At 44.9% G+C, this 23319-nt stretch overlaps 1 protein-coding gene across 2 annotated transcripts in view; it reads left to right on the plus strand.

Moving 5' to 3' along the window:
- Positions 1 to 23319, plus strand: part of LHFPL2 (LHFPL tetraspan subfamily member 2) — a 195878-nt gene that overhangs the window by 165484 nt on the left and 7075 nt on the right. For both annotated transcript variants that reach the window (XM_066381704.1, XM_066381703.1), the window contains one exon: positions 2788 to 3419. In XM_066381704.1, the coding sequence (XP_066237801.1) occupies positions 2990 to 3419 (430 nt within the window). In that variant the 5' untranslated portion in view covers positions 2788 to 2989. The remainder of the gene's footprint in view (positions 1 to 2787; positions 3420 to 23319) is intronic.

The raw sequence follows: 23319 nt of genomic DNA on the forward strand, positions 1-23319 counted from the left end.
AGAATGCAGATTACTCTGGAGCCCCTTGCTGTGCTGTTTCCAAGTTTTCCCTGTTTCTCCAACCTGAGGACTTTCCTTGGATGGTCAGGTTTTTCCAGTCAGCCTTATGTATCCTGGTAATTCTCTTACAGTAGTAATTAGCTACTATAGAAGAATAAAGGCCTCACTCCAGACATTCTGGCATGGATATAAGAATTTGGTGCAGTGGATGGGGGGACAAGGACTATCTATTCTAAACTTAAGCACATGGGTCCTTAAAAAATCTTGCCTTAAATTTGTCACGGAGCATTTTGCTAAGCCCGTATGTGCCATCTTCCCTTCTGAGGTCTCACATACTTTCTCTTCAGAAGTTGCAACCTAATTGCATTCCTGACTCTGAGCAGAGCTTGCTGACCAGGACAGAGGACATTTGCCATATTCATTAACATACAAGTCACCTGAGAGGTTGTAGCGGTCCTGAGGTTCTGCAAGAGGACAAATACATAGAGAGAGGTTTTATATTCACATTGACCACTGCCATTAAACAGAAGAGGGCAGGGATGGAGATAGGCCAGGCATTAACAGTAAATTGGCTTCCTAATCAAATTGGAAGACTTTGTGGAGCTTCATTTTCTCCCAACAGGCTGGGCTCTCACTTGTCTCAGAGTGTTTATGAGCCTGATGGGTGGGCACAGTTTCTTGGGGACTCCAGGGAGTCATTGTGACTGTTTTCTTGTTCTCATTCAGAATGGCTGCTTTCATTATTAACAACCTCTTCCAAAGCTCTTTTGTACTGGTTTTTCTTCAAAAGCATTTCTATTTAATTATATGGGGGGGGGGGGCAGACGAGAACGAATGAGTGGGAGTAGGTTATACTTCTGGCCTAATGCTAATTTATTTTTCAGGGTTGAGTTTGGCAGCGGGTCAGGCAGTGGGGAAACAGGAAGTCAGACTAAGACCCTGCCCTGAAAGCCCACCAGGGAAGCATAGACATCACTGACCTCATTGGTTTCTAAATAGCCTGTGCTTAATCTTTCTCTGCATGTAATGGCCAAGTTTCTGTTATCTACTGAGCAAATAACATCAGTTAAATTGTTGTCTGACCAGTGTCACCATGTTAGGGGGAAAGCCCCTGAGGGAAAGGAGTTGGTATTTATTGAGCGCTTACTGTGCCACACACTGAGCAAGGTGCTTTAACAGATTCTTGCTTACTCCTGACAACATTGTGAGACAGGGCGCTCTTACTATCCCCATCTGGTAGATGAGGAAGCTGAAAGCTGAGGAAGCAGATCCCTGAGCAGTCAGACATCACATGGCCCAGTCAGTGGTGCAACTGGAGTTGGAGCCCTGACCTGGTGGATTCCAAAACTCTTGTAGTTGAACATACCACCGCTCTCCCTTCCCCAGTCCTCCAAACTGCCTCATTATGCACACACTGACAATTATGTGCCTGTTTTTAGAATTGCACTAATTTCCCAAAACAGCATTTTGTAAGAAGACTTTTAAATGTGTTGTATTGCATGAGATTAGTCGCTCTCACTAGATGTCAGCTGGCATGGTATAGAAACTTTGACCCCAGGCTTCCTTATTTCCCCACTTCCCACATTCCCTCTCTCCCCACCTCCTGCCAACATGCCATGGGGCTCTTTGTAGTTGACATGACCTGGGTTAACAATATCTAATCGTTCAGAACAGAGCCATCCACCCAGATGTCAGACGTGACCTCGGAGAGAGGGCAGAAAATGGGGCTGCCGACAAGCACTGTGGCCCGTTTCAGGTTTGAGCTGTTAGAGTGAAGCCCTCTGGTAATGAAGCCATTTGTCCATGGGAACAGAATGAGTCCTTGTGAGATCAGGAACAATGAGCATGTTGAGGTCCAGACCTGCAGTGAGTGGAGCTCGGGCAGAGGCACATGTGATGAATTGGGACAGTTCCTTCTCTACAGGCCAGTTTCTGTTGTCAACAAGTCCGCTCAGTGGTGAAGACACTTAGTCAATGGTTATTTTTTAATAATTTCCCCAAATGACTAAGTCATGCATTTTTTTTCTTGAGTTTTAATTAGTACAGTTTATTTTGTCTAAAAATGGTCCTCTGAGAAATGGATAAAAAATAAGTTTGGGTAGCAATGCATTATTATTTTTTATGGCATTGTTTCTTTTTATATTCTCATTTAGCTGTGAAGCAAATACTCTGCCTATACTAGTCATTTGATTCCCAGGCAAAAAAACTAGGTGTTGCTGTTCTCTACTGTTAAGGAAAACCTTCTGGTGCAGGTTTGTTTATTTTTTAAACTTAGCTGGTCTAGTATCAGAATAGCAGGCAAAGAGACCTGTAAACTTTAAAAAGCATGGCCTGTCAGTTGACAGTTTGCTGCCAGTTATATCAGGATCTGTCTGGATCCCTATGCTGTTTGACTCTTTCTAAAAAGAAAGGAGCTGGAGCCCGGGGCCACAGCATGCCCTGGGGTGGGTGGAGGGGCTGGCACGGGCTCTTGCCCCCCTTCTCGCTGCCTGAAGATAAGGGAGCCGCCAGTCAGTTCTGAGTATGGGAGGGGAGGACAGGCAACAGAGGAGACCCGCAAATGTGCCGCGTGCTGCCTGGGCACCAGGCTCTGCTCCAGCACGCTTCTACGAGGACCCAGTGGCGACCTGGGCGAGCAGGCGGGCCCGAAGGTCAGCGGTGCAGGGAGTTGGGCGGCAGGGCAGCGGGTCCAAGCTCACAATGGGATTGGGGACCTGCAAGTTCGCTGGCCGTGGCCTCAGGGGCGGGGCCTGGCACTGCTGACCGCCTCCTCCCTTCTGCCCCTAGGTGAGGCTGGCAGCCGCGCTCCCGAGCTCCGACATGGCAGCGTGACTACCTGGCACGGTGCGCCAGAGGCCTGGAGAAAGGAACTCCAGCTGTGGGAGTGAGTGCCCTGCCGCAGCGACGTCCCTGAGGCCGCCTGAGCCTCCTTCCCACCGGCTTCTATTAATCCCGTGGACTCCTTTTTTTTTCCGCCTTGAACATCAATATGTGTCATGTCATTGTCACCTGTCGCTCGATGCTCTGGACCCTCCTGAGTATTGTGGTGGCTTTTGCAGAGCTCATTGCATTCATGAGCGCAGACTGGCTGATTGGAAAAGCCAAGACCCGCAGCGTTGCTGAGTCTGACCAACCGAGCAGCGGCCCCTCAGAGCCCTACCACCCCACCCTGGGCATCTACGCCCGCTGCATCCGCAACCCCGGGGTTCAGCACGTCCCCCGGGAGACGCTGTGTGGGCCCTACGCCGAGACCTTCGGGGAGATCGCCAGCGGCTTCTGGCAGGCCACTGCCATCTTCCTAGCCATCGGCATCTTCATCCTCTGCACAGTGGCCCTGGTGTCCGTTTTCACCATGTGTGTGCAAAGCATCATGAAGAAAAGTATTTTCAATGTGTGTGGGCTGTTGCAAGGAATTGCAGGTAAGTGTGCGAGAGAGGGAAGGGGCCTGAGAGCGGGATGGGCTTGGTGTGCAGGGCACACACTCACAGACTCATTTACTGCTGGTTTTGAAGACCCTTTTCTGTCTGGTCAGGTTGACTTTGCGAAGGTAGATCCTCAGCCATATGAACACGCTGGCCTAGTCACTCCCCTCTAATGGAGAGTAGTGTCTGTTCTTGGCTGTTCCACATTCTTCATTGCTATTTACTCCAGTTATAAGTTGTTGGGTTTAGTTCAGGGGTCCGGAACCTATGGCTCGCGAACCAGATGTGGCTCTTTGATGGCTTGCAAACAAATCTTTAATAATAATAAAAAAAAAATAACGTTAAAAATATAAAACATTCTCATGTATTACAATCCATTCATTTCCTACCTCTCATGTTCATGGTTGCGGGTGGCTGAAGCCAATCACAGCTGTCCTCCGGGACAACACCAAATTTTTATTGGATAATGCATAATGTACACGGGTCATTGTATGGCTCTAATGGAATTACATTTTAAAATATGTGGCGTTCATGGTTCTCTCAGCGAGAAAGGTTCCCGACCCCTGGTTTAGTTGGAGTAACTACTCCTACTCTTTGCTTTTCCCATTAAATTAAAAGAATGCTTTCCAAGTAGTGTACCCACTGAGGAGTTAGGCACCCTGCAGCAAGCACTCTATGCTGAGAAGGAATGTAAATGTGGGTTTCCATTCACAGGCTGAAGCTGGTTGCCACTGGCTGTCAGCCCCAGCCCAGATGATTTCAGCTTTGGCAGGGGAAGAAGCGGGCTGGAAGGGCTGGGTTGGCTCTGCGGTAGAGCGTCGGCCTGGCGTGCCGGGGACCCGGGTTCGATTCCCAGCCAGGGCACATAGGAGAAGCGCCCATTTGCTTCTCCACCCCGCCCCCCTCCTTCCTCGCTGTCTCTCTCTTCCCCTCCCACAGCCAAGGCTCCATTGGAGCAAAGATGGCCCGGGCGCTGGGGATGGCTCCTTGGCCTCTGCCCCAGGCGCTAGAGTGGCTCTGGTCATGGCAGAGCGATGCCCCGGAGGGGCAGAGCATCGCCCCCTGGTGGGCAGAGCGTTGCCCATGGTGGGCGTGCCGGGTGGATCCCGGTCGGGCGCATGCGGGGGTCTGACTGTCTCTCCCCGTTTCCAGCTTCAGAAAAATACAAAAAAAAAAAAAATGACTTTAATATTCTGGTTTAAATTGTCTCCTGAAGTCTGACAAATGTTTTGTGCAGACCAGAAAATATAAACTATTTCCACTTTCTGGGAATATCTCACTAATGAGCTGGTTAGAAATTGGTGGAGACAAAGGTATCAGCTCTTAATGGTGACCAACCGATAGCGGTGGCTGTGCGCCACAAGAAAACTGCCAAGGCCATGGCATGTTTGGACTTTGCCACGTGGCTCTGAAGGTGGATCCTGACCCAAGAGGGGCAGGAATCAATGTGTCTAGGCTCAGGGACTTGTTCTAGATGGCAGAAACGCACAAACGTGTATGTGTGTGTGTCTGTGTGTGCGCGCAGTAGTGTGAAGACATCCTCAAGGAAGTAGAGGCATAGACTCTTGCTTTGATTTTCAGAAGAAATTAACTTTTTCAACAATCATAACTAAGCTATTTATTGATCTGGACTCTAACAGGAGAAACAAATCCACTTACAACCCTATGTGAAAGGCACAGGTGACTCATCCCCTCCCCAAGTTCTAAAGCTGCATGCACAGAACCAGAACTCCTCAGCAGTGCAGATGAGCAAACACTGAGCCTGGCAGTGTCCAGGCCTGTGAAGAAATGGAGCCAAAATTAATTCATTCATCTGCCTTAATAGAGAATGCTGAGCTCAGCAGGGTTGGCTTCCAAATAAACAGGTCAAACAGTTCCACTCCCCCCAAACAGCTGATGTTTTTGGTTCCTCAAATCATAGGCGTAGGCCCCCTGTAAGGGGTGTGTGTGTGTGTGGTAATGGATCCAGAGAAATGACAGAGGACTTGCTCCACCATCCTGGTCTGTCTGCATGGGGGATACACTTGAGGCAAATCTCTGAATGCTCGTCTCTTTACCTGCCAGGATCAGCTATGCCAGGAATGGTCCAGGCACCCACAGGCACTCCCAGAATTTGGAAGGCCAGGATTCTAATTTTTAGCTTTGCAACTACCTTGAGATAAATGCACTACCTCTCCAGACCTTGGCCTTCCTCTTCTGAAAAATAGGGAGATTGGACAATGTGACCTTATCTGAGATTTTCTTTTTTAATCTTAGATTTTGATTCTGTGAAACTCATTGTCTCCTTTTTGATTCACTTTTGAAATCTGAAATTTATCCCCTTCAGTTTGTCATGTCACCTCCTAGAAATGTTAAATAAGATTATTTCAATACCAATTCAAATTTTTCTTGTAGAAGAAATGCTCCTACTTTATTCCCCTGACACACAGAGACTCGGGGTATGTGCATATATGCATATGTGTATCTTCAAACTTTTGTTGAGAAGTATGACCAAAGGCTTTTAGAAAGTCAGTATGAACATATAGATGAAGGGAAGCCAGCACATAATTTATTAAGAGTTCTGGTTGACCAAAGAGGCAATTTTGTGTGCATTTATGGTGAGTTTTATCAATATGCTGGTATGCAGGTGAAATTGGTTTGTTATGCCTAAGAATGCTTCTCATCCTGAGAAGCAATGCCTTCCAGCAAATCAGTGGGCATTTACAGTGAGGAGCAGGGCATCTTAGGCCCAAACACCACAACCTGTCTTTTACAGTCATGCAGAAACAACTTAGAGATACCCTTGAGCCTTAAATACTATTTGCATGTAGTTTTTAATAAGATGTTTATTTTAGTTCATTGAATCCAATCTCTAAGAAGGTGGATTAGTCCAACAAATCTTTTGGTGCTTGTTTGCTATTTCACATAACTGGCAAGAGCATTCATTTTGGCACAAAGATTAGTGCGTACCTTCGGTATTATTTACACAGTCCAATGAGTTATTCTTGACTGCTCTCTTTCTTTCTCCCTCTTTCTCTGTCTGTATGCATCAGGCCTCTGGGAAGAAGGGGTTGAGAAGAAAAAGTAGCAGCACACCCTTGGTGCAAGTCTGTTGGTCACATGTCTCTTCCAGCTTACCTTTTCTAAATAAAATCTTAATTTCTCCCCACACCCATCTCTCAGGTTCCCCATGCATACACATAGGAGCTTAAGAGGTCTGAAATTAGTCGAAATTATAAGTTGGCAGGAGGCAGAGGTTCCTGTATAGTTGGACTGTCCCTCTAGGGCCCACTGATCTGAGACTCAGCACTAAAGTGTGGGAAAAGCAGCTGCTTCCATTCTTCCAGCTGAACTGCATCCCTCTAAGAAGAATTCATGGGAAAGAAGGATTAAGCACTCATCAGCTGGCCCTCGTGTTGGGGGAAGGCATCTGAAGGGATACTCACTGGGCTCTTTCTCCCTCATGGATGGGGGTCTACACCAGGTAGCTCAAGCCAACATAAACGACAGCTTTGGGCCTTGACTCTTGTGGCTAAGAAAGTTTGTGTGTCTGAAGCAGCTGACTTGCTTTCTTTCTGCTTGGCCAGTCTGCTAACAGCATCTGCTCAGCCATAGCCTCAGCCTCAGCCAAGGACTCAGTGCAGCTGGAAGCATCAGTCTTCCCCCCCCCCCCCCCTTCTCGCAGCCCTGACTGGCTCTGTTCGACACCGAAACAAATGGTGAAAAAAGTAGGCTGTTGCCAGAACAAAAGGATATTCTCTGGAAATACATTCAGACTGTTTCTTCTTACAACTTTCATTTTGGCAAAAATGACAGTTTTGTAAATTGCAACTGGATGAAAAATTACAAGATATTGTAAGCATATGCCTTTACTACACCTAATTTTAAAGAATAAATAGGCAACAGACATTATGGCCTTAATTGGCTATAAAAATTATAAATCTTCAAAATCATGATATTTTGATTTCAGAAACTGAATGTAAAAGAAATCTGCTACTTCAGTGGAAATCTCAACATCTGGATTACTTAAAAAATAATGATAAAATACAACTCGACTGTAAACTCAGCAGGATTTGCCTTTTAGGCCCATTAGGTGGGCACCTAGCTGGCACTTCCTAAATACTTGTGCATAAATGCCCTTGGTGTTCCACACTCACTCTCAGTAGCAGTGTAAATTCAAGCCTCGGCCTGGTCCTGGATCAGGCCTGACCTCACCTTAAAGGCTGTGGAATGGTGGTGACCAACTGACCTCAGTTTAAGCCTGTTTTCTCTCTTATAACATGGGTATAACAGTAGTTTTAGTACATACCTCAGGGTTTTGAGGATTAAATGAGAGAATATTGAGGAAGGCTTGAACACAGGGCGTGGCACACAGTAGATAAGTGGTAGTGATGTGACTTCCTTGGCAGGTGTTAGTATATTTTTTGTTTCCTAGAATTGCTGCATTCTAAGGAATAGGGATGCCTTTTAAAGTCTTTAGAATTGACCTGGTTCTGTTGAAATCAACCATGATTACACTGTATGGTGCTATTCCCTGGTCCCTCAAAAGCCTGCATGTTGGGGCTGAAGAGTATAGAGCAGTCTTATGACTTTGGTGGGACTACTGTTGTCCTTAGAGCAATTTTTATAAAAAGCTAAAGATAGCAGTTGAATTGACAGGAAAGCAAAGAACTTTTTTCACTCCTCTTCCCCTTGACATATATAAACGTTCTTCATTCCTCTCCTCTCTGCAGGCAGCTTCTAGCAGCTGAGTGTTGATTGTAGGTGGCTTCCCCACTCCCTGGCAGAGTAAATCACAAGCTGATTGGTCTTCATTGGTGAGGACTTGTCTAGGACTTGGCAGAGCCAGTAACATACATCGGTTCATAGCCCTCTGGGAGTCATTACAAAAGCTGAGTAATTGGCCAGCCGGGTGGTTTTTGCCAGCTGTCTTCCTTAGGTTGTGACCTGGATGTAATCCATAGTGAAACCATAGAATACAGAGATCCAGGTTTTCCATGACAGCATCAAGCAGTTTGTTTTTGGAAATGCATGAGGGCTCTCTTAGAACTCTGTGGAGTCCCCAGTGACTCAGGTTTGGGACAGAAGCCATTAAAATGAGCTCAGGATTTGGCTCACTTGTGCTGGCTTGGACTATTCCACTGGGGTTGCCATGAGGGTTGAACTAGCACATGAGATGCTGAGCCTGGCTGTCTGCTGTCTTCCAGTCTCCCCTCCGATGCTTGTTTGCATCTTTGTGTCTGGTTGGCTCTTAAGCTCTCTACTCCCTCTAGCCTCCGTCTACATCTGTCTCTGTCCAGCAGGACTGCTTCTGCAAGCTGCTCCATCAGTCTGACCAGATAGATTGCTGTGGGGCTGAACTCTGCCTCCGCTGGGTTGGGCTAGAGGGTTTGCTCGCTGCTCAAGGCTTTGTGTGCAGACTCAGCTTTCTTGGAAGTGAGCAATAATTGAGGATGAAGGAGGACAATATGAAAAAAGAAGGAAAAGGAATAAAAGGGAGAGAATCCTAGAGAGGAGAGTGGAGGGTTTTGCCTTTGCTGCTTTGTGGAACTGCTGTCATAAATAGGAAAGTATGTGGATATATAGATAGGCACATGAAATATACCCTGATCATTATCCAAGACTTGGAATTCTATTTTTTTTTTTTTTTTTTTTTTTTTTTAGTCAAGTGAGAGGAGGGGAGGCAGAGGCAGACTCCCGCATGTGCCCCAACTGGGATCCACCCAGCAAGCCTACTAGGGGGCGATGCTCTGCCCCTCTGGGGCCTTTGCTCCATTGCTTGGCAACCGACTTATCTTAGCACTTGAGGCAAGGCCATGGAGCCATCCTCAGCGCCCAGGGCCAACTCGCTCCAATCAAACCATGGCTGCAAGAGAGGAAGAGAGAGAGAGAAGTGAGAGGGCGAGGAGTGGAGAAGCAGATGGGTGCTTCTCCTGTGTGTCCTGACCAGGAATTGAACCTGGGACATCCACAGTCCAGGCCAACGCTCTACCACTGAGCCAACCGGGCAGGGCCATCTAATTGTTGTAAAAAAATAACCTTAGCAGCAAGAAGGCAACCATAACTCAACCTGGTCCCAGCAACCATTTTGATTTACCCCATGCCCTACCCATTCATTCCCAGGACAAAAAGGCCAGATCAGGTGTTGAGGAGGAGACAGAAATAAGGGGTTTGGCATGCAGACAGAAAGAGGAAGAGATTCCTGACTTTCACAGGGACTTTGCCTCATAAATTTACACCTGAAAAGTCCACCTGGCTATCCCTGAGAAGGTAGTGTGTGATCTTGGTTGCCCAACTTCAAAATATCCTCAAAGAAAAGGCATCAGGAAAGTAGAGGGTACATCCCACTTCTCCTTTCCTGTTTTAGAAAGAGGCACTGGAAGCTCTGACTGTCAAAGGCAGGTCTTGATTTCTGGCTCTCTGAACAGTAATGCCTCTGTCAGAAATCAGTTCTAATAGTCTATGACTAAATCAGTGTAAGAATATTACTGATTATGACACATTTACTAATTCACTGACCTTTAGTAATCCCTTGGTGAAAACTAAAGAATGCAGAAATGTAAGGCAGCCAGAATTAAATTTCATTTCAGGTAGTTTTTATTGGATGCCTACTGAATGCAAAGACCTGTAGACTCAGGCCTACAATTTCTTGAGTTTCCACTCTTTATTAGAGTCGCCGTTTCAGAAATTACTCTAGAGAAGCAAGAAGAAAAAAAATTATACATAAAGAGAACAAAGAACTCAACCATATCTTTAGATAAAAAACTATCTAAAAGCAAGTGGACAAGGCAGGCATTAATTTAAGTAAATCTAGGGACTGGGATCTATTTTTGAAAAAGTAGTTAGAAGATGTAGAAGAAAAACTGCAACTGTCTTAAAATTCAGATATTCAGCTATATGTAGTAATTCAGTGATTTTCAACCTTTTTTGAGCCGCCGCACATTTTTTACATTTACAAAATCCTGGGGCACACCACCTACCAAAATGATACTCTAACACAGTACATATTATACTATAGTTAATAATATAGTTTCTAAATGTATTTATAGTCATTTAGTATGAAACCTGGGCCTGTTTCGATGAACACAAAAGGGATATCCTGGCAGGAATGATAGAAAGTCACACAGAATCTCTTCCTCAACAGTTCTCAGTCTCTCTCTGTTTTTAGTTTTTATCGCAGTCAAGCTTGGGAAGCTCAGCTCACATAGATATGTGGTTGAAAACAGGAGCAATGTCAAAATAGCTTTGTTGGTCAGAATGGGGAACTCCTTGGCAACAGATAACCAAAAACTGTCCAAAGGAAGATCAGCAAACTTTAGCTTTAAAGTTAGATAACATTGTGATGCATTGTATATCACCCTCTGCGGGGGCTTCTTTAAAAAAAAAAAAGGTCAAATATCTATACCATCAGGATAGACATAACCAGCTGAGGCTGAGGCTTCATCTAGTGGTGGCAACATTTACCTCCAGTCCTGACCAGGATTAGAAATCAGGACCATGAGGAGGAGTAGCAGCTTTAACTACTCGCAGCAGCCACACAATGACAAGTGCGGGGCAGCCCGAGCAGGACTTTCCTGGGTGTGGATGAGAGGCGGCCTGCTATTGGTTCATCTCTAGTGGTTGGGATGAATCCTAAAAGGTGATTGGTCAGTGAGCGTTCCCTGTGCCTCCACTCTTCCTGTCGCTGATAGCTGGAGGGATTGTGAGGGGAATGTTTATGTTCGGATGGAGGCGGCTGGCGGCGGGCCGGATAAATAGCCTCCGCGGGCCTTATCCGGCACACAGGCTGTAGTTTGGGGACCCATGTTTAATTTCCTCATGGCACACCTGACCATGTCTCACAGCACACTAGTGTGCCATGGCACACTGGTTGAAAAACACTGTAGTAATTAATATGCAAATAAAATGTGGAGAGTGGTTTGCCATGATAACCACTTAGTTGTAGCCATAAATTATCACAGAGTCATGGATGATCTATGTGTGTGGCTCTGAATGTCTACACAGACAGTGCAGGCACCCTTAAGCGTGTGATGCAATGATGGCACTCCACGCTGTGATGCTACTGCAGGAGCATCTGCACCTCCTGTGAAGAACTGTGCTGTACCACAGACAACCATACTAGTAAATGAGCTCAGTTACTGTACTATGTTCCCAAGAGCTTTTTAAATGGCCAGCAATCTTCTTTTAAAGATAACCCCTAGTACAGATAAAATCTAAAATACACATATTGAGAAAATGAAGCTAATATTAAAAAGTTCATACCAAAATTCAGTGGTTGTGTTCAGCGTTTCAAGGCCAACTGCAGGGACCTCATATTGAAAAGATGGCATCTGCTTCATTGTAGGAATTATTTAACATTATTTGGACCCCAAGACCTTAGCATGCAAGAAATTTACTTATTGTCCTGAATATTTCATAGCTCAGTAACTAAATGTTTTGTGTCTTTTACTCTAGTATATAATGTACTGCATTTTATTTATTTGGGCAGCTTTTTTTTGAATTATCAATGTATTTTGGTTATTGTCAAACAGGAGTACTTTCTTAGTCCTCCATGTCAGATGAATAATTTATCAAAAAGTATTTAATGAGTTTGTCCCAGTTGTATATAAACAGCTCAGAAAACAGCCTCTCACTTGGAATGTGATGTAAAACTTGACCACTAACGCATGGGAAAAAATAATCTGGCTAAATGAGTTTGCTGGGATACTCTTTAACTGTTAGGGATTAAGGCTGTAGAAACCGCCAGTGCAGCAATTTGCATAAACATGAATCACTGCCGAGAAAGATTGAGGGAGGCTTCAGCAAGAGAGAAGTACATCTTACGTTCTATTATTTCTCTACGTATTCTAAGGGCATCTGGCAATTCTTAATTTTGGGTAATTGTAACAAACTTCCTCTTGGGGCCTTGGTCATAAGCTCTTTTTATGACAACTATGCAGACTGTCTTCCAAAGAATTCTCTTTATGTTGCTCCGTCAATTGCTCTCCAGCCCCCACCCTGGAAGAGTCTTTTTCTTGCCAATTATAATTCCATGGGAGTGTTTTTAGTGGAAAACAAGTATCCTACCAGGCTCTCCCAGGGAAATGGTATGAGCATTAATACAAGCATTTTCAAAAAATTGACACCCGATCCTTTACTTTTCCTCTTCATCCCCTCAAAATCTTGCTGGTTCAAAACCTCTATTATTGATATTGTACCAAGCTGGCATGTAACTATAATCTGCTCTACAAAGACACTGTGCTCATCCACTGAAAACCCCTTTCATCACCAGTGAACCTCTGACCTCCAGTTCCTGACCTGGCTGTCAAAGCAGAGTTATTAAATATCCAAGTTGGGCCCAGTCTAGCTTGTCCAGAAACTCTTGAAACTTTAAAATGAGGAACAGTGAAAACAAGTTTAGATTCTGGACTCCAAAGGAAGAGTGTAGGAAGAGCCTCTTGACTATTACTGGCACAGTAAACAAAGAAGAGTCTCAGAAAGGGGATCCATCCTAACACGGGCCCCTGGCAGCCCTCAGGGCCTCTCAGGAGTTACTGCCTTTGACCAAGGACAGGTCCACTCTGTGCTAAATTTTCCATCAGTCCTCAGCAAAAACGAGAAAGATAAGGCCAATATAGTAAGATTTTCTAGAGCTCACATTGAGCACCTACTGTTCTTAGATTACATCCTCAAGCCTTTTGGTATTGAAAATATATGAGAGGTGATACTGGTCATTTTCAGTGTCTTTATATTAGCAGAATAAAAATATTGACCCCGTAGTTCTTCTCACTGTTGTACTAGTGTGTGAAGTCCAAAAGTGTGAGGGAATATAAGCAAGGGTATACAGATTGTGTCTTTTTCAAAGTTTTATCTCTAGTGTTCTGAATGGGGCTTGCTACATATATAATAGGTGCTTAGTAAATCTACATTTACTGTGCTAGCACAGCTCTCAGTTTCTAAGTATTTGAAAAGCATAAAGGATTGGTCCTGGCCAGGTTGCTCAGTTCGTTCAAGTGTCCTTAAATGCCAAGGGTGAGGGTTCAATCGCTGGTCAGGGCACATACAAGAATCAACCAATGAATGCATGAATAGGTGAAACAAATTGATCTCTCTCTCTCTCTCTCTCTCTCTCTCTCTCTCTCTCTCTGTCCACCCATTCCTCTAAAGTCAATTTTAAAAAATAAAGAGTACCATAGAGGATTGAGCAAATGCTGGCAAGTCTCGATTCTGACTTGGACTCTGCCCTCCCAAACACTTAGAGCATAAATAATTAATGGAGCCATTATACTAAGAACCAATACGGATCATTTCAGAATTGGCAATCACTAAAATCAAATTTGTTTGGCTTTTACAGAATAAATTTTTATTAAAAAATTGAAAATCCTTTTTGGGCAAAGTGATTTCAAAGGTATAGATTAACTAAAAGTAGCAGTTCTTGGGCAGAAATCCTTAATTCATGTTATAATACTTTGTATTGCTCTTATTTTTAAACACCATTCAAATACTCCTGACTCTGAATGGCTAACAGATTTTGGTATTGAGGCTAGTGGCCTGTCCTGGCATCTGGAGACATCAAGCAGGTGGGAATATAAACTCTAATTAGCTTTGAGGCTTGGGAGGCAGAGGACCAGAACACTACTTGGGTGGAAAGAAGGGGCTGAGGGGCCACCATCCCACGTGTCTGCAGTTGTCACAATCAAGATTTCATGAGTGCCAGATGCCTAAGATTGAGAGCAACAACCCCTGCATGTGGACAATGAGACAGCAATCTCTTTTAACACAGGATTAATTCAAACCTACCATGTAAGAATAATGGTCCAAAGAGTCCAAGCTAGGAGGAGGTCAGGAAAGACCAAGATCATCAGCTCTGTTAAGAAAGGCTACTTGAAGAAGGCAGAGTGGTTAACAATGGCCTGACCTGCTAGAGGGATGCCATTTTGGGACTAAGAATGCTCTCAGTGCTGGATTTTGTCTGAATGGCTATATATGTCTGTCCTGGAAAGGACATAGATTTCCTTTTTAAATTTGTTTTGTTGGTGGTGGATGGCATTCAGGTGGATATGCGATTTTAGAGTTCCCAAGCATACAGAATCTCTGAGAAAAGACTAAAGTGTAAGTGGATTATACAGCTTACATTTTTTCCCTCTGGTATCTGATGGGTTTTGTGCTGTATTTGCAGCTTTCTGCTCAAGCAGGTGTTCCACGTCCTTCAGAAGAGGACATCATAGCAAACCTTATACTGTTCTGACCTGTTCACTAGATTCTCTTTCTATAAGTTACCTTGGCTAAAGGTAGCCATTCCAAAGTGGCATCTATGTTATAATAAGTAGGCTGGTGACACTTAGCTTGTGATGGAAGGGAGGTATGAATGGGACCTCATCTTGTCTTGCCATAGGGTTAGTGAGTCAACCTGCCTGACAATAGGTGATCTTTATTTTGTTGCAGCATTTCTGCGGTTTCTCATTAAATAACTGTTCTCCATCACCTGTTCTCTAACCTCTCACAGGTGTAAGTATGCTGCTGGCATTTGAGTACATATCATTTTCCCCTCTGCAGCTGAACAAATGCTTTTGTCTTAGAAGCATATCTCTGAGGGGACTCTTGAGGCATATGGATTGGGTTTAAGTCCCAGCTTCACCACTGATTAGTTGTGTAATCTTACTTAATCAATCTATCATTCTGTGCCTCAGTTTCCTCATCTCTCAAATGACAGTATTAATAATACCAACCTCATAAGGCTGTTGCAAGGACTGAATGAATTATGTTTAGTGTTTAGTCAGTGCCTGGCACATTGTAGTGCTCATAGCATGAACTGCTACCATTGTTATTATATAACCTGTTATCATTATGGCCATTAAAAGACTCTAATCACCTGTATAAATTTCCATCTTTAAAGTATTAATAATGGATATATAAAATTGGGGGAAGGTGTTTATCACTAACTCCATGTCATCTTTACTTGGAATTGACCATTTTTACCATAGAACTCCTTTCCAAAAGGTTCTTCCAAAGATGTGAAGACTAGAAAGGAAACAGGAATCAGAAATAACACATGAAATTGGTCAACATCACATGTATATACAGGACTGTGCCACAGGCACTGAGTGTAGATTTGGAATGGAGACACAGAAGCCAAGAAATAGGAGGAAACACACTCCTCACCTCTGTAAACAAGTTTACCATTAAATAGAAATTCCTATGAGTTTAAAATACATACTTTGAGGCATCCAGGCAGCCTTGGAACCAATGCTGTTTTATTACAGGACAGATGTATATTATGTTAGAGTAACACTTCTTTTTTACTATCATTGTTCTATTTAGTTTTCCAGGTAATTGAACCATTCTCTTGTGATTTTTATTTTTTATCTATGAAATATTTTAAGTTGCATCTCTTCTCTTCCTAAAACAGAGGGTAACTGAGAATGATCACTACAGAGTGTGCCCAAAGTCCCTGCACATGAGAACTCCATAGGTTCATACCATGATCTTTGGGAAGAAAACTGCTTGACAGCAAATTCAATGGATAGGGAAGTGGTCTGATACGGTGTGCCTTCCTCAAGGCACAGCCTTAACAGTATCTGTTTGCTTGGGGTACTGTGAAAGAGAAAGTGTCCCATCTAACAAAAGTTGATGACCTACAAATAGCTATAGAGACTGCCAAAATGACCTTCCAACAGTCACCACGAAAGATGATTTGGGGAAAAATAATCTAGATAGAAAAGAGAGGTTAGTATCACAGATAAATATTAGCTTGCATAAAGTTGTTGTATAACACTCTGGACACGAACTGTACTGATTCAGGGTCCCACACTTCACACCAAATACCTAAGCCTGTTATTCTTCTACTGGAAGCCGAAAGATACTTTTCCCTCCAGGGCACCCTCTGCCCTCCCCAGCCTGAGACACTGCCCTCTGGGCTGCTGACTGGAGGGGTATTTTCCTGGGCTGTAGAGTAGGTCTACATTCTTGGCCTGCAGTGCTAACTACTTCTGTTGCTTCTTTCCGCTCTCCTAGCTCATGCTGCTTCCCTTGCCTCTTACACCAGCTGCCATGGCCGTCGCCTTCCTTTCCCTTTGTGCGCCTCTCTGCCTGCTGCCATCTTCCTGAACTTCTCCAGGTGTGTCCCTGCACACACGGCTCCTAGGCAGGTCCCACGAGTCGGCCACAGCCTGTCCTTCCAGCTGTCTTTACTGCAGCCAGGTATAGTCAGAAACAACTTCAGAGTTCTGAAGCTAAACTAAGGCTGATCTTTAGATAACTGAAAATTTATTAGATTTAATAGACTTTTTTCTATGTGATCTCCCACAAACAGCTATTTTCTATAGCCAGAAAGGAAGTTTTCAGTGCTTGCAAGTAAGTAGACAGCCAGTCCCATGGTTTGGAGCCTGTGTGTGTTTCATCCTAAGTGTGGCTGGTGTTTTGTTAGCCGAAATTGTCAAGGCCTGGGATTCACACTGTCAGAAGAAGCTTTTCCACCATCCATTTAAACATACAATCTAGTCACAACACTGTCTTTTCATTCACCCAACAATATTTACTGAACACCTTATTCCATGTCAGCTATTGTTCTAGGCAATTGGGATACATAAAGAACAAGCCATAAAGTTCTCTATCCTCATGGAGTTTACATGCAGGCATGTGGAGACAGACAATGAACCAAACAATAATAAATCAATAACATAGTATGTTAAGGGGTAATGGGTGTTGTGGAAGGAAGAGAAAAAAAGGTATAGCCAGGGTAAGAGAGGTTAGCTATGCTGGCAAAGAAGTTGCAATATTAAACAGGAAGTCAGGGTGGGGTTTAGTGAAAAGATACTGAACCAAAGACTGGAAGAAGATCAAGGAGTTGGCTATGTGAATAATCAAGAGAAAAAGCTTTCCAGGAAAGGGAACAGCAGAAGGAAGGATAGTAGGCCTTGCTGAGGGAGTAATGTGGGCTCAAAGACAGGAGTCACAGATGATCTTAAGGTTCTGACCTCACTGGGTAGAACTGAATTCCCTTTTGCTGAGATAAGGTCCACAGGGAAAAGACCAGGTTTTAAAAGTTGGAATAAGAATCAAAAGTTAGGTTTGACCCATGTCCAAGTGGAGGTTGGAGGTCAAGACTAAGCAGCTAGATGTACAAATCTAGGGTTCAAAGTTTAAGATCAAAATTCATGAGACCTCACCCTAGAGGTAGTATTTAAAGCTGTGGGACCAAGTGTGACTGATAAGAGAATGCAGAGAAGAGGACAAAGGACTGGGCTGAGTCCCTGTCTAGATATTGGGAAGGTAGGGAAGAGCAAACACCAAATACAGAGATGGAAAAGCCAGTGAGGCTTCTTTCCCACTTGGAGGTAGAACAGTGGCAGATGATCTGAAATTCACACAGGCTGCCCTAAGTTTCCTATTAATCCAGTGCTATCAGTACTTTTTAAACTTGCTGATTCTAGCTGTCCCCTCAGCTGGAATACTCTCAGAGCTGTGTTCTCAAACAGGGAGAGGTACAGAGAGCCAGTCACTCTCCTGCCTCATCTGCCTTTGCTTCTTCCTGTGAGAGAGACGGCTGCCTGGGTCAACAAAATTCGAGCTCAGGCTTAGCGAGAACCATATGCCAGACCTCCGAGTCACGGGGCAGAGCTCACAGGGATGAACAACACTGGGTGACCTTTTACCCCCCCCCCCCCCCGCCTCCATTTTTTCAAAAATATGGTGAAAGGGGAATGGAGTCTCCTACCATGTTCCTATATGAGTCAATGGCCATTTCAGAGCCAGAAATAAAGTTGAACTTTTGACCTTTTTAATCTGTGACACACCCGTCAGGTTTATTACGGTAAGTGAAGACAAAACTGGGAGGTATACCAAGAGGAATAAGACCTTTTTTGCCCTCAAGGGACGCAGAGTCCTGCTAGGGTACTGCTATATCCTCATAGTTGAGAATAATGCCTGGCACTTAGTAGGTAACTGAGTAAATAGCTGTTGAATAAATATACAAACATAACCTCATAAAGAGGTAGAGAGGGATGCACAGGGCAGTGGGAGCACAAGAGTAACATTCTGGCAGGAAGTGGTGACATGTTTCGCATAGAGGTGACATCTTAACTAGGATGAGGGGTTATTTCCAGGTGGAAGAGGATAGTCAGTGTGAAGCAGGGGATGGTGGTCTGTGTTGTCTGACCTGTGTCCTTGAGCAGCACTAGCCTGCAAGTGTTTAAAAGCCTATGAAACCCTACACCACTTGACTCCTGTACCTGGCACAGCCACTCATGACTGTGCCTGGCATCAGGACAAGCACCTGCAGTGCACTCAGTGGACACGCCTCAGGAATGACCTAGCTGGGACACGGTTTATCCCGTCTGCTGCGCACGCGCCCTCAGAGACAGGAGGGCTCTGCACAGCACAGGAGCGAGCTTCCTGACCACAGCCCCATGCAGGCTGCCTGCTGTGCCCTCGCCAAGGCTGCTCACACACTGCGGATAGCAGTGACAGATGGTGTGTTCCTCCTGTCCTTAGTCAGTTTCCTTTGCAAACCAAGGTCTAGGAAGTCTCTACTATTTAGTCTAGAAGTCTGCCTAAAGAGGAAGTAGACGTACAAGTCCAAAGATTTGCTTCCTATTCTGTGGAAAGGAACCAGCCTATAGTTCTTACAATTTTCAGGCCAGGAACAATGGCCTTCTTCTGTACCCCATCCCCACCCTCCAAAAAGCACCCTGAGTCCATTCCCTTGGTCAGCAGCTTTATCTGGAGGGGAGGAGGAGGCATGGGAACAGCCATGGAGCCTTAGCCCACTCCTTTCACAAAGTGAGGTGTGGTTCAGACCTGGCTCCCCGCTTCCTAGCATTCCGTCTTCTTGAAGCTTGAGGCGGGCCTCTTCGGACCAAGTGAAGTAACATTGACTGTATTCAGCAATGCTTCATCTTTCCACATTCAAGGCTTGAATGGATTATAGAGATGTTTTTCTCTCTAAGGGATTTGATTAAAACTTGTATTTGATAGCATATTGTTTGATTCCAGGGCAGTAACAAAAAAATTACCTAAGACCTATAATTTTGTGGCTAGTCTAATCACAGTCAGTGCTAAATGTTGATCAGAAAATAGGAAGACTATGGTTTTACTTTCCCTGGTGTGTTTCTTTTTTTCTTTAGCACCTTCTATGTTTTTGGCTCTGGAAAGGCAGTGATGAGACTGCCCATGGAATCTAATTATATATTTGAGCTAAATCCAAACCACGTTTAAGTTGCCCGTAGAGACTGAAAATTCCTGTGCAGCAAGATGGGAATCCAGGGTTCAGTCTGAGAGCTCATTCTAGATATAGGAAAATATTACTAAAACAGCAGAGGGGCATGAGAGGTGTTGCCTTGTAATAGCAGGTGCCCAGGTGGTCATGAGAAGGCCATGAGTTGTCAGGGCTGTGTCTCAGCTGTCAGTTTCTGTTTAGTTACCGTTATTCCCCATGTATAAGACGCACCATTTTCCAAAAAATCTGGGGTCTAAACACCAAGTGCATCTTAGACAGTGGTTGTGGATTTTTACTTGCATTTCCCGCTTGAGGAGCTGTATGAATTTTATGATGAATGAAACTTGCGTTCAATAACTTTATGTAATACTTTTTTTTTTTTCAAATTTTGGGCCCCCAAATTAAGGAGCGTCTTATACATGAGGAAATATGGTACTTTCTTCTTCCTCAGATTAGGTTGAGTCATTCCCTGGGTCACCCCAGGGTGAACAGATGCTGGCATCTTTCCATCTTCCTGGTACAGGGACTGGGAGGCAGTTAGCAGAAGAGAAGAGAATGGGATGCAGGGATTAGGGTCTCTTTTAAGGCTGTGGAAAAGGGTATGACCCACGTACCATCCTATCAAGTTGAGCCATGGCAGAGATGACCAGCCCTTAGAGTTACTTTCGGGGGTATTTTCTTTGGTTACTGGCTGCTTTTCCTCCTCCTTCCAGCTGGGCCTGCCGCTGCTCAGCTAGGTTGCAGGGAGAAATGCCAGTGAAAAGAAAAGCAAATGCCCACTGTCCAGGTCCCTTACTTTCTCTATCACCCACCATAAAACACACACCAAATCAATGATGCATTAAGGCAAAAGGCAATACAAAGGCCCCAAGAACTGCCTTTTTAAAGCTGCAGAGGGAAATCAGACCATTTTCTGGCTCGGCTCAATCCTGAGCACACCTCACCTTCCACTGTCCTCCAGAAATAACTCATAACCAGTGGACAGTCCTTGGAAGCACTCCATTCTGAGAACCAGAAAAACCATACACAGTCCACAGCAAACTTGGTATGTCTTACAGTATTCTTGCCTGTTGACTGGCCTGTCATGTAAGAAGTCAGGGGCTTTAATTCTGTGTCGTTAGCTAGTGTCATCAGCCCATTTGTAATTTGGGGCACAAGTTTGCTTTTAAACCCCTGGATTCCCGGGCCTAGAGCAGGACAGTGTGGCAGAATACACCAGCCAACCAAGAGGCTCCGGCTGGCCCATGGCATTCTTACTGACTGGTATCTGCAGTTATCTTACTGCTTTCCCCAGGGGCACTGTGGCTTAGAAATAATTTTATTATAAAACAAATTGCACCGACATTAATAAAATTTTATTATGGGTCGACTATGTGCCAAGCACTATTCTGAACACTAGCTTTATAATAAACCGAATATACAAAAATCCCTGCCCCCTGGAGCTTAAAGTCTAGAATGGAAATGGATAACAAAATAAAGAAGTACTATAGTAGGTTGAACCATATAAAAGACCATTTTTGTAGGTTTAAAAAAAAAAAGGTCAAATACTGGCAGTTTCATAAGACTCAAAGTAATATATTCTGTACCTGCAATGAGTACAAAGCAGAGATAACAAAGCGAGGAAGTGGGGAGAGCAGGTTAGGGAGAGGCAGGCAACTGAAACTTTAACAGTTAGGACAGAGGACCACACTGAGAAGGGGCATGTCAAGCAACCGGAAAGCTGCCCTGGAGGAGAGCCGGGCGAGAGGACCTGCGATCAAAGGCTGAGCGTGCCTGCCCAGCTGGAGGCCAGGGGGCTGGGCCAGACGGCTGTGAAAGGCAGAGGCGAACTGGACAGATGACAAGGAGCTGGGTCACATGGGCCTGAAGGCCAGGGAGAGGGGGCCGCATGTAATCTGAGAGACAGGAAGCCTTCATGGGCTTTTTCTCAGTAATTTTACTGGAAGCAAAAGGGTATGTTTGGAGGATGCTCGCGCACCACTAAGCGAGGCTCATGAAGGCTGAGATGGCTGTTGAGATGCTGCCCTGGGCCCCAAGGGCACTCTCAGGGCCTTGTGAGATGAGGCCTAAGTGTGGCGGTCACCTGAGCCACTAAAAGCTGTCTGGAGATCCTCCGATAGAAGTGCCTTTTTCTAAATATGTACTCAGACATGACATCTGTGACTTTTACTTTTGTTTACCTGAAGGCCCACCCTTTTCCTTCCCTTCTCAGAGACATCGGTCTTGCATTTTCAGGGCAATAACCACGGTAATAACAGCTCGATGAGTGCTGGGAGGAACGGCCCACCCCCGGGGAGGGCAGACAGCAGCGTCCTCCCTGCCCCACGGAGGGTCCAGACGAGGCCCTGGGCCGCCTCGGCCTAGGCTGACGGCGTGTGGTTTCGGCACACATCACATCCACTGGCACCTGGACTCAGACCACAGCCCACTCTTCATTACCCTCCCACCTGAAATGCCCTGAGGGCTTAAAATACTCAAGCTGAGGCTTTTGTCAAACTTATAAGCATGGCACCCTGATATGATAAGGAAAGTCTCCCTACTGACATTCAGAAAATGGCCAGTAGCAGCCACTAGATTTAAGACGGCCTCAAGTGCTTCGGGGACTGGAGCTGAGCTGTCGGAAAAGGGAGCACATGGGGGGAGAGCTAAGGACAGTACTGGAGTGTCCCCAGCTGTACTGTGAAAGGGATAGGCTGTTAATATAAGGACCTTATTATTTAATTATTTTAAACCTGCCTCCTTCCCCAAGGAATCTGAGATAGTGCAGGCTAAAGTATTTTGTGAGCCTGGCACAGGATCCTTATATATTAAAATGCATTAATTTTGCTTACTGGGCTTGTTTAAACCATGTAATACAAACAACATGTGCAATTAACATTTAATTGGAGCCACAGTTCAAGTCTGCCCACTCTGATCTTCGGGGGGAAGAGGGGCTCTTGCCCCAGACCTGGGCCACACTGGGGCCTGGCAGCTGCTGCCTGGCAGGGCACCTCTGCAGCCTGAGAGGTCCTGGCAACGGCACCTCGCATACCTCAGGCTGGCAGAAACTACAAGGTTCCATGTACCTTGGGTGTTGTTTCCTAGGGAACAAGGTGGGAATTAATTCGGATTTATCAAAGGCCTTGGAAACATAAAAGAATTAGCTCAATATTTAGATCTCTCCTGCTGAGTAAGATCTGTTCAGTGGGGATGGCTTATCTTTATAAGGGCACTAAATTTTAGCCTGGGTTCTCTCCTCTCTCTCCAAGTTACTACACCTTTCAAAATATACCCTCAAAAATAAGCTGACCTGCTTACTCATAACTGGTCAATTTTATGTTAACTTAAACTGTGCTTACATATTGGTGGGGTCTGTGAAAGGTTTTGAACTATCGTCGTGTGAACTATCGTCATGTGCTAGTTAGTCTATGTTACAGTTTTGTTGTAGTTGCTGTTATTGTTATGGATTTAGAATGTGCTTCTGGGCCCTGGCCAGGTGGCTCAGTGGTAGAGCATCAGCCTAGTACGTGGATGTCCTGGGTTCAATTCCCGGTCAGGACACACAGGAGAAATGACCATCTGCTTCTCCACCCTTCCCTTCTCTCTCTTCTCCCTCTCTCTTCCCCTCCTGCAGCCATGGCTCGGTTGGAGCAAGTTGCACTGGTTGGCCCAGAGCACTGAGGATGGCTCCATGGCCTTGCCTTCGGTGCTAAGATAGGTTGGTTGCCGAGCTACGGAGCAACA

This window comes from Saccopteryx leptura, chromosome 4 (assembly GCF_036850995.1).
Source record: "Saccopteryx leptura isolate mSacLep1 chromosome 4, mSacLep1_pri_phased_curated, whole genome shotgun sequence".
In the NCBI taxonomy this organism is placed as follows: domain Eukaryota; kingdom Metazoa; phylum Chordata; class Mammalia; order Chiroptera; family Emballonuridae; genus Saccopteryx; species Saccopteryx leptura.